The sequence below is a fragment of the Mercenaria mercenaria genome, chromosome 15 (genome assembly GCF_021730395.1).
Source record: "Mercenaria mercenaria strain notata chromosome 15, MADL_Memer_1, whole genome shotgun sequence".
NCBI lineage: Eukaryota > Metazoa > Mollusca > Bivalvia > Venerida > Veneridae > Mercenaria > Mercenaria mercenaria.
The window spans coordinates 73,170,072-73,182,062 of NC_069375.1; the positions used below are offsets into that span (position 1 = coordinate 73,170,072).

At 35.0% G+C, this 11,991-nt stretch overlaps 1 protein-coding gene across 1 annotated transcript; it reads left to right on the plus strand.

Annotated features, from left to right (window-relative positions):
- The first annotated feature begins 4,672 nt into the window (after positions 1 to 4,672).
- On the plus strand, positions 4,673 to 11,726 carry LOC123532113 (uncharacterized). The gene is made up of 3 exons (XM_053525691.1): positions 4,673 to 4,763; positions 5,425 to 5,507; positions 8,323 to 11,726. The coding sequence occupies exons 1-3, from the start codon at positions 4,728 to 4,730 to the stop codon at positions 8,471 to 8,473; spliced, it is 270 nt and encodes an 89-aa protein (XP_053381666.1). The 5' UTR covers positions 4,673 to 4,727; the 3' UTR covers positions 8,474 to 11,726.
- The last annotated feature ends 265 nt before the right edge of the window (positions 11,727 to 11,991 follow it).

Genomic DNA, 11,991 nt, shown 5'->3' on the forward strand with positions numbered 1-11,991 from the left:
GGAATTCTTGTAAATCCTATTTTCTATCATAAGTAGGTGGTTTAAGAATTACCTTACAGTTTGAATTTATACTACTTTCTACTTCTTGGTTACTGGTTGGTAGTCATTTTCCATCTCAGATGTTGTGTTATCTATAAAGTGCATATGAGGAAAGTTTTATTTGTTTCCGGTACGGCATTTTCTCTAGGATAATTCTTACACTGTTCTGTTTGTAACTCTTTAATACTCTAAATTTCATGTTCAAGGACTCTTAATTTTTCATGGATTTCATTATTGTATTTTCTCTGGGCCCCTATTCTACCGGAAAAATCTTCTATCAAATTATCAAGTCTCTGTTCAACTTTAATCATTACTAAAGTTTCTGTTGTTCCACTAAAAGTGCATTCTCCTTTTACGCTTTCAGATGGATCAATATCTTTTCATGATTTAGGTCTGTATTTTCATATTCAAGCTGAAGATCATGAATGGCTTTGTTTCCAGTCTCCATTTCAGTTGTGTTACATTTAAATGCACTGGAACATGCCATCACTATTGTCTATTTCAAGGTAGTTAGCAGGAATTGTGACGTAGAGATTCTCTTATGTTTGGTAACAGCAGTCCCCCTAACAAAAATAATGGTCATTGGATGTAATGGAACAAGCCGATAGAATCCGTAAAGCTAAATTCACCCAGGTAAATCGACTTTTGATAGGGTGATAGAATGGACAATCATTCGTTTGATGAACTGTATTATACTCAAGGTATATGGTTGTTTATGTTTTCTGCGGAGCTACTGTTTTCACCGGAGCTGATTATGGAGCTTCACTCCTTGACGAGCCAAATTACAAATGTCGTGGAGCTATTTTTGTGTGGAGCAACTTTATGGTTGTGGAGCAATATTATTGTTGCGGAGCTATTTTCTTTATGGAGCTATTTTAGGGTTTCAGACCAATTTCATGGAGCTTGGTTTGCGGAGCAGTTTCATGAGCTACAATTTCTGCGGAGCAATTTTGTGGAGTAATTTTCACGGAGCTTCGGTGGTCAGGTCTCTGGAACAAATGATGGTACTTTCTGGTTGCTTGTTTGTTATGTTGATTCTCTACAGTCAGTCTTGAAATAAATCCCACACTTTTGACACCAGTTTGTTCCGCCGGCACTCCTGCCTAGGACCGGGAACAGCTGTTGAGTTGGGTTCGGACAAGTGTGATGACATTGTACCTATATCTCTAGCAAAGAGGCAAAATCAGTGTACAGTCACACATCATTTATTCAGATATAAAGTTCTGGCAGTTCCGATATAAATATTCAGTAGTTTGCAAAGTAGGCCTATTCATGAATTCCACATATCTCCAGAAGTTATGTTCAGTTACTCTTATACAGTATGCTTATGTCAGGATAAATTAATATTTATGGACCGATTTTTATGCATTCGACATAGGGGATACTGTCTTCAGGGTAGAGGAAAGATTGACAATTGAGGAGCCGAAAGACGGTCCTTTTATAGTTTTAGCACAGCTCCGCATACGACAACGGTATGTGAACGGTACATGACGTACATATATATATAGAGCTAGCTACTATCCAATTGAAAATAACGTACATAAAATGCACAGTGACACCGGGCACCAATATAGATTTATCAAGAAAAGGTAGAGCTATCCATTAATACCGTTTTTAGGTCTGGCATAAACTACTCGCGTAGGAAATCGTTGATGTAACTTCTGGGTCTATGCGATCAAAAATATACATGTACAAGTTTCAGGTTACTATTCGTGTTTAGATCAGTTGGACGGCCTAACAATATTGTGTAGTTATGGTAGCTCTTCCCTTTGTACTGTTTCTGAACAGGTCTAAAATGATCTTCAAATCGACTGGTCTGTTCTGGTAAACTGTATCCTGCCTTGCTATGCAATAGTAGATCTATGTATGATAGTTTTTCTCTTTATTTTGTTTCTATGCAGGTCCAAAATGTTCTCCAAATGAATTGATCTGTCCTAATAAACTGGAATGCGCCCTGGCGTGCAATGGTATTCCAGAATGCGCCGGTGGAGAAGATGAACTTGGATGTGGTATGAAATAAATACAGTCTTTCATTTCCTTTTTCATTCCAATGAATATTCCGAACTAAAATCAGACAACGCGATCACGTGTAAAACGAAATGATTTCATAAAAGTTTTTGCATTTCTAAAAAATAAATTTTGCCAAAGTCATATTTATTATAGTAGTGTAACTTCTGGCATTAACCATGTTTCTTACAAAATCATGTCTCAAAATCAGTTGAATTGTGAACAAATGTATAACTTTTGTTTTTCATCAGGTTAGCATTAATGTCGATTGTTTTAGTTTTTAAAGTGCTTAACTTGAATAAAAATTTAACTTTCATGGTCAAAAATTAAGATTTGCTGAATGACTCTATTAACTGAGTATGATAATACTTATCATCTGAGCAATTGTCTTAGCTCAGATAACACTGTTAAACCAAACACGAAATACATGTATGCAACAGAAAACTATATAAAAACACACCGTTTTAAAGTATGAAATTTTATCACCGAACATTGATGATTTGATAACAGGTTCAAAACTGCAAAGGGAATGAAACATTATATGTAAAGAAGGTAATGTTGCGTGTGCTGTACCCTGCGACGGAGTGGAACAATGTTCGGATGGGTCGGATGAAAACAAATGTGCAGGTACCTTTATTTCTGTTGTTTTTTAGAATACTGTATGCGACGGTGAATGCTGGCGTCAGTTTTTAGATATACATTTTCATTGTACGTTATAAGAAATAAATGAACAACCGTTTCATTGACTCATTGCGTAACAAATTATCTATATTCATATTTTCATTTTCGAAGATGTGTTATCCGTAAGGTTATAACGATATCAATGTTGAGATCAGTACAGAAGAAAAAAACATCAACTATTTCATATAAAATATCGAGGGCTGAGCGCGAAACTATTGTATCTGTTCTTTATCATATACAGTTACAGTAGTTTGCGCTCAACCCACGATATATGATTGATTATATGTTCCTATATAGATACATTTATATACGAAATAGATTAGAATAGTTTTATTATGCAATAAACCTGACAAGATTCATGAGCATAGCATCATATACAATTCATAATCTAAAACATGTATGGCAAGATGACAAAAAGTACAAATCTGATACAAGTTTCACTGTCTAAATAGATTGTTAAACGGGAGAGACCAGCATGTATTAGATCAAATAGTGTTTGGAATAGGGGTTCCCCCCCCCCACCCCACCCCCACCAACTTCACCCTTTTACCCTTTTTTTTTCATGTTTAATTTTCAATCAATATTTATAATCAACATGTGAAATTTTGTTTCCTCTTCCGTTCCCCTGCACCCCCACCCCCTAAAAAAATAGATATATACATATATGTATATATACATATATATATTTCCATTCCTTTTTTTTTTTTTTTTAAATGTTCAAACCTTCAACTTGTTAAGTTGTGACTGCACAGACCTTGCCCTCAGCCATGTTCAAGATCTCTTACCTGTGTTCTCTTAAGGACAACTATCCTTTTAAGTTCAAATGTACATGTTACACAGCAACACCTGGTGCCAAACCACTCGAAGACAATATTTCTTTCCAGTTAAACTTCAAGCTCACATTTCAATTAACTGCATTTAATTTTAAAAGCTAAGCTTATTACAGTAAGCATATCCCATTCAAAATAAATTCTTTAGTCAGGATCAAAGTATCATACATTTATTATATACTCTTTAATTAAACATTTGTTTTCTGTTAAATTGATTTTGACTAATGAAATTATTTGCTTCTTATTAACATCCTTTCACTTTTTGCCGGATATATCTTTTTGCCATTCTTCACCACAAACCCTTTCGGCGGGGGATACCAATTCATCGAATTTGCTTGTTCTACCTTGAAATTGGCCAAAACTGAACGAAAGTTTACAAGGAGCCCCTGGAATCTTACACTACAAATAAGGTGATAGTAGAGGTGACATTGTTGAAGCCTCAGTTTGATAAATGTGCATCTAGATTATCTTTGAAACGTTTGTTCTGCAGACTTAGAGATCTAAAGATTAGTGTATATCTTGGGTTTGACAGAATGAAAAAAATAGTCTCAAAATTATAGCCGCAGACTTCAAATCACTTGCCCCTCACCAATGTGGGTTTGAGCCTTAAGGGGAAGTTACCTTATGATCGGGTTCAGTATTCATCAGTATATAAAGTCGTAATTTGAAAATTTTAATTTGCCATAACTTTTGTTATAAGCACACCAAATTTCTGAAAAAAATCTACAAGGTATTGTCTTCACTTTAGCATTTGCATTTGCTAAGAATTTTGTTTAGGTCCACTTTTTCTCAAAAACTACATGAGCTATAGCTTTGAAACTTTGCACACTTGTTTGAAACTTTGTGCATTTTTTGCCATCATAATAGGTGAGTAAGACTGTCAAGAACCATAACTCTTTTCTTGCTTGTTGCCAACATTTCGCATTGGCACCCCACGGGAGGTGCTCCTTTTATAAACTTGTTATACTGAAATCTTTGTGGAGCTTTTCTTCACAGTATGTGCTAAATGAACAAATGACTAGGAAAAAAATTAGGATTTTGACGTCCAAGTTTCACTTTGATCAACTGCCATTTTGACTTTGGAAAAAAACAACACATATCGTAGGTGTATATTAAAACAGTTTCCTGTGGTATTTCAGACAACTAGTGAGAAGCCCGCTATAGTCACTGATGCTGGCGATAACCAGGAGAGAAAGAAGACAAAAAGTATGCCTTAATTTATCTTTAATTAATTAATGTTAGATGTTACATAGAACAATATAGTTACGTATGTAATACAATAATATGGGTATAAACCTGTAGGGGTGGGGATTTAAACCAAACATGTGTATACAGTTGACCCTACCTTAGTAGGCACCTGTATTGAGCAACAGCTTGCCTTAAGCAGCCAGTCAGCTGTAATTCCAGAATTGACTTTGTTATCTCCCCTGCCAAAGGTGGAGTGGTTTTTCTTTGGTGTTGTTCGTCCCATTGCTCGTCAGTCCGTCCATCCATCCAAATTTGAAAAAGCATTTATTTCAAAAAGTGTTTTAGCTAGAATTATCAAACCTCACATAATTATTAATTAGCACTATACTTTTTCACCTTAATATTTGGAAAACAATAGAGATTTTGACTGTTTCTAAGTAACCTAACAGATTTTGACTGTTTCTAAGTAACCTAACGATGGATCATCATGAATTTCCACAAATATAGATCATTATAGTTATAGTTGGTACCAGTTGCACTGAATTTCAGTAACAGATGCTTTCTATTGATGTGTACTTGCTGATGAAAAAATCCAAATTAAGGATATGAGAAAAGAAACATTTTACTTTTTCATAATTCTGCTATATGAAAGATCTATTTTTATAAATTGTATTTTCAGAGAAGAGCCAAAAACATGCTGAAGGAAGTGATGATGGCATTGAAAAAGAAACAAAGAAGAAGAAAAAGAAAAAGAAAGATAAGGTTGGAATTCTATTTCAAATTAAGGCAGTTTTTGAGTTTTTTGCCTGCAGCCAGATCAGATATATAAAGGCACAATGTTAAATATAAATGTGTAATTTATTGTGTACACCAAAATTTTTTGGGTGCATGGTGGGGTGGGGCACTACAGGTTGCCCTTGTCAGTTTGTCCATCAGAATTTGTGCTGTCCATATTTCATTGTTTGACCCAGAATCATCAAACCTCATTGGATTGTTATTCAACACGGGAAGTTGTGCACCAGAGGTTTTAACTTGGATCTCACGCAGCCAGACCAGAGTTAGGGCCCTTGACATAAAAGTATGCATAAAAGGGGCCTAAGTTTGTCTATCAGAAAGTGTTTGACCCAGTATTATGAAACATTACAAGTATTATTCAGCATTTGGAGTAGTGAACCCAAGGTTGTGTTAGAGATATAACTTGGCCAGACCAGAGTTATGGCCCTTGACTTGGTAAAAAATGTGCATAAAAATGCCTAAATGTGTTGCTCATATCTCATTCAGTTTTTGACCTAGGGTCATATAACATCTTAGGAATGTTATTCAGCATGTGAAGTTTTGCCTCAGGGATTTTGTTTCAGATTTCAATCAGTCAGACCAGAGCAATGGATCATAAAACATTAAGGGATTGTTATATAGCATGTGAAGTTGCACACCTTCTGTTCTGTTTGGGATTTCACTAAACCAGACTTGAGTTATGGTCCTTGACTTAGGAAAAAAAATACTCATTAAGTTCTTGAATGTTTGTGTTGCATATTTCTTAAAATATTTTTCCTAGAGTTGTGAAACCTTGTAGGAATATTATCCAGAATGTAAATTAGTGCATTTGTTATGTCACTTTGCAAGACCAGAGTTATGGTCCTTTGACTTAGTAAAAAATAAGTTTGTGCCTTATGTATTTCACAATGTACTTGACCTAGAATCATAAAACATTGGAGGATTGTTGTAATAGCATGTGAAGTTGTGCACCTGGTGTTCTCTTTGGGATTTCACCCAGCTTGACCAGTCCTTCACAAAAATATAGAGAAAGTACATATAAGTTTTTCTTACATACCAGACGGGGATTTCTGGTATTTTTACCGGTGCTGGAAAAATCCATCTTACACCCCACGGGGTGTAAGATGACTCCCGTGCTGTAAATGACGTATTACGAACTACATATATGTAGAAGATTTATGTAGTAATTTATATTTTATTTTAAAAAACGGAATAAAAATCCAATACCTTGACAGTTCCTCTTTGTTCCTGACAGGATATTTCTCGATTCAAAACACGTTATTTTATCAAAAATTCATAACGTAATGCTGCAACTGATAAAACAAAACCGGAACTAAACATTGTTATTTGTCTTTGAAACGTTATGACGTCTTTCCTGTTTACAGACGTTGGTTTCCCACGCTTTGTTTAAATACGCTGCTATAAGAAATAGTTCTAAAAAGAAAGCCGTTCAATTGATTTTATTTTTATTATTATTTTTTGAAATCGGTATGCAAGAAAAAGATTCTGTCACTGGTTATAGATGCAGATGGGAATACCTTGATATGCATGGCAGGAGCCTTGTTACCGCCTAAACAGTTACCCTCGAGGCCGGATATTCCCATCTGCATCTATCACCAGTGACAGAATCTTATAGTGTTGCAAACAAAAAAAACGACCTCACATAGAGTCATGACACCATGTTCACTGAGCAGGCACTGTGTTCTTTGGACACCTATCTAGTTAAATCTAATTTTCCTTTGTGTAGAAGATACTATGAATGCCCTTGGTCTTTCATTTTTGCATGCAGCAGTTTTAAGCAAGTACATGTATTCAGTGATCGATTTCAAATAAAATCAGGGTGGATGCAGTTGTCTGGTGACGAAGATCCCCATTTCGAACAAACAAAAAAAAAAAGAATCATCTGTCTTTATGCTTTTCTACAAATAAAGCTTCATTTAATCGGTATAAACTAGATATTTACATTTTCGTGTATGATTAATTTGATGGGTCCTCTGTGGTAAAATTCCCTGACCTCGGTTGGTCTTTACCTCTCTGGGTAACAGCTCTACCAAGGTTGTCATGTGAGGAATCTGTCCAGTTTGTTTTGTCCTTGTACTTGTTATAATACCCAGAAAGACGTAGTGATCTTCCAGCATAATTAAAACTTAAAAGTTGCCTTATGGCCTGAAATGTGTAGATCATAACTTCACTTGTGGCAGGTGGCAAGTGATTTTGCTTTGCAAACAGTGTAGACCATGATCAGACTACATATCCTTGCAGGCTGATCATGGTCTGAAATGTTCATTTCAGTCAGTAGATTTCCAGTGAACACCACTTTGAACAATAAACAGTACTGCCCAAATTGAATGATGGACCAGTCCAATTTAGAAATTTAGCAGGATAAAGGTTAAAAGCCAAATGAGAGGAAGCCACCCAGATGGCTTACAGAAATTTGATGGAGACATACTGTTTGGAGGGGATCTTTAGATCTTCCTCCATTACCAAATATTGTGAAGTCTTAGTATATCCTATAATGATGTTCATGTGACATAAAAGCCAAAGAAGACAAAAAAATGAAAACAAACAAAATAGATTACTGTGAAATCAATAATATTTATGGGGGACAAATTTTCATGGATTTCGTGGTTGAGTCAACCCACGAAATTTAATCCCAACGAACATGTAAAATTCCCATTCATTTTATGTTCAAAAGTTGAAATCCGTGAAGTCATATCCCCATGAAATTTCCCTTTTGACCAAAACCACGAAATTTCATGCCCACGAAATTAAATGATTTTACAGTACTTTACTGAAATTGTAGGATGACGACAGGTCAGAGAAGAAAACAAGAAAGAAGGACAGATCTAGAAGTGAAAGAGAAAGTCACAAAGATTCTGATGGACAGAAGAAAGAAAAGAAAAAGAAGAAAAAGAAAGTGGAAGAAGACCAAGATGAATTTGATGACGATTTAGAGAAATTTTTGGCAGACGAGAAATCGGGCGGGAAATACGAGTCTTTCTAATCAATTATATTGCATTAAAGCAAAATTTTTGTCTCAGTATTTTAGCTGTACAGCGCCATATCAGCCTATATGCAAATACCTGAAATGGATAAAGGATGAAAGCGTGTGTTGTAATGTAGTTGTCATACCAGAGACTTGTAGGTAGTAATGCACTGCAGAATTAAGTTTCATTAAATTTGATACTGTTCTGTACAAAACATTTTTAAATGGCAGTGGAAGGCCTGAAGTGGTTATAAGCATGACTAAACCTATGTTTGCCCAAGGGCACATACCGAGGGTGTATCCCAAATGCCATTGTAGGTTTAGAAGTGTTAATAATCATATTAGTTGCTGATTGTATACCTTAACACAATATTGAGTACTTTATTGTTTTTAATCATTTAAAAAATAGACAGTAACAAATTTGTAAAGGTGACAACACAGGGTAAAATTTAGACGTACGTCTTCGGAGGTCCAATATCTAGTTACTTGCCCGCTACCGGTTTTTGCCCTGGGTTACAGGAGTCTTTCCCATGCAGTTATTTTACTGCTTATAGTAAGGTATATAATCGAGATATTCAAAAGAATACCAAGCTGTGGAACTGTAATGGACATGTCTAATTTAATTTCAGCTGGATAATCTAGCATGTATATCCTTTATTGTACTGAACACTGAACAGTTTGAAATAATATTCTTATTATACTTTGTTCTTATTTAGTTAAATATGCTTATTTATTTTATCTTGATTGTGATGACAGCTTTAACCCTTACCCTGCTATATTTCTATAATGGACTGGTCCATCTTTCAATTTGGACAGTACCATTTATTATTAAAGGGGTTTTCACTGAAAATTTACTGACTGAATAGCGAACAGTGCAGACCATGATCAGACTGCACGGATGTGCAGGCTGATCTTGGTCTGCACTGGTCGCAAAGGCAGAATCATCTGCCGCCAGCAGGCTAAGGGTTAAACTTATTTGAACCTTTTTCGAGTCCACTACCTAGAAAGGCCAGTACTTGTGTATGAGAAGGCATGATTGCGACCCCAGTAGGGCTTTAACCCATGACCCCTGGTTGAGTTTGGCCAACACCTTAACCACTGGACCCCAGCTGCCCCTGTATGCTATATGATTATTTCTTGGAGAAAAAACATACAACAATTGCTGTGATTGAAACTAGTGAAAATGCATGGAGAACACTATATTATGCATTGATCAAAATGGAAGTTCAGGCATGCTTGGGCACTTGTATCAAAGTTCAAGATATGCAGACCGTGAGGATAAATTTGATGGAGGCAATTGAGGAAGTACATTGTTTCATGGTTTTTAAAGTTACCTGAATACAAGAGGCATATATTTTAGTGCATTTTGCCAATAGCAATTAGCATGTGATAGGTTTGGACATGAAATAACATATTCTGGTGCATTGTTTTTGGATTTTAAGGTTATAATCATTCTTTTAGAAAGAGAAAAAAATAAAGCAACTGAGGCGCACTAATTGACCCAGCAGGTGACTCGGTTTCCTCAACAGTCACTGCTGCTGCAAAATGATATTTTTCCTGTATCCAATAATGGAATTTATTATATGGTCTCTTAATGTAAATGTGAATAGTTGATTTGTAGAGAAAAAAACGTATAGAGTTGTATACACATGTTTACATGTTATATTCTTTATTGAATTGTCTGACATGACATTCCATCCAGTATGAAAGGTTGATTCTTATAAGTGTATTTTTTTGTCCGTGTATACATTTCATTTTAAACATTATGCATCGGAATGAAACTTAGGATATGGTTCATTAAATTGTTTTCCATGGTTCATAAATTGTATTCCATATAATTGTATTCCATGGGGTGAAACATGAAACATTTTACTATAAAACAATTCAAGCTTGCTTCACTTAATTTTCAGGAACTGTATATTTTTAGCTGAAAGCAGTATTGTATTCATTCAGCTCATTAATTTATGGATGTAACGATTAAACGCCCATTCAACATTTAATTTACAGTAGTTCTGCACGTTTTTTTCTACAGTTTAGAATTTTATTAAGCCCTGATCTTTCAAAACTTCAGAAAGTACCTAGAAAACTTGGCAAGTTAAGGTTGCGTGCTCGATTTTTTGGCTAGGAAGCCCGTGCCTGTTAAGAAAAAACTGGACATCACATTATAAGGGCTAACTTATTAAACAGCAACTTCTCTTAAGCCTGTTAGCTAACTTTCCAAATTTACTTACTGTCTTAAACAGGCCCCTGCCTTAAGCAGCCAGATTTTGTTCCTACCTTGACTGGCTGCTAAATTTAATGTGTCATAGTATTAAGATCTAGCCAGAGGATACTGGTTCAAATACTGTTAAAAGTATCATCTAACTTCAGTATAAGTATTGGTCATGTTGGTAGGAAACCTTGAAAACTGTTGCTAGTTTTAAAATGTCCTAAACGTAGGAAGACAGTAGTAATTTCACTTGTGTTATCATTATATTTTACTCAGAATTGATCATTGACTCCCTGTTCAAAATCTCTTATATTACAGCCAAAATACTAAATCAATATGATACTTAAATGAAACTTTAAGGTTATGTAGTTTGAAGCATCATCTGGGACATGTTGATTTAAACTGACTTTATCCTGCTGACGCCAAGTGATTCTGCTTTTGCGACCAGTGCACACCAAGATCCGTGCAGGCTCGTCTTGGTCTGCACTGTTCGCTTTTAGTTAGTAAATTTTCAGTAAAAACCCCTTAGAATAATAAAAGGTACTGCCCAAATTGAATGAGTGACCAGTCTTATTTGAAGTTATTTCAGAAATTTAGCAGGTTAAAAGTTAATTTCCGAATTTCTGTCCTATGTACTTCTGAAGTTATTATATGTTCATTGTAAAAGTGCTTTGTTTAACCCAAGTGGAAAGTGGCAGGTACTTGAAAATGCAGCTCTCTGATTGGTCAGTCTGAATTCTGATGTCATGTTAAAATTATGAATTGTTGCTTTTCATTGGTTATGTTTTATACTTCCAAAGAATCTTCTATAGAATCTGTCAGAAATAAATGAAGTATGAAAGTGTTTTAAGGAATATTTTATTACTATGACATCAGTAGCTACATGCCTTTTTGTTCCTAAAGGATGACATATTTTTATATATGTAAGTTTGTTTTTTTTGTGCAATATTGTATCGCAGTGTAAATGTGCTCTATTGTGTTATAAACATAATAAAAAAGTTGTTAAATAGTTTTAATTTGTATTTTATTAGTATGTAGAAATCGTGTGTAATGAAAGATCGCTAGACCTATCACAAATGATAGTTAAAGCCTAAAAAAAATTCCTTTGTTTCCGGTAACATGCTAAAAAAATTAGGGTAGGTAAGTCGTAATTTAAAAAAAAAAAAATTTTATTAAGGGAGACTTTTCGGAAAATTAATACAAATAAGGGGGTTATGCCTTTAGAGCATCAGTAAGTTGATCTAACATCACTGACCATGTTTAAAGCATAGAAAGTG

Bases quoted from the DNA above. Each gene is read 5' to 3' on its own strand.
- LOC123532113 (XM_053525691.1), top strand. From the start codon at position 4,728: ATGCTGGCGATAACCAGGAGAGAAAGAAGACAAAAA. The intron at 4,764-5,424 runs GTATGCCTTAAT...TTGTATTTTCAG, and splicing joins GGAGAGAAAGAAGACAAAAA to AGAAGAGCCAAAAACATGCT. The intron at 5,508-8,322 runs GTTGGAATTCTA...CTGAAATTGTAG, and splicing joins AAAAGAAAAAGAAAGATAAG to GATGACGACAGGTCAGAGAA.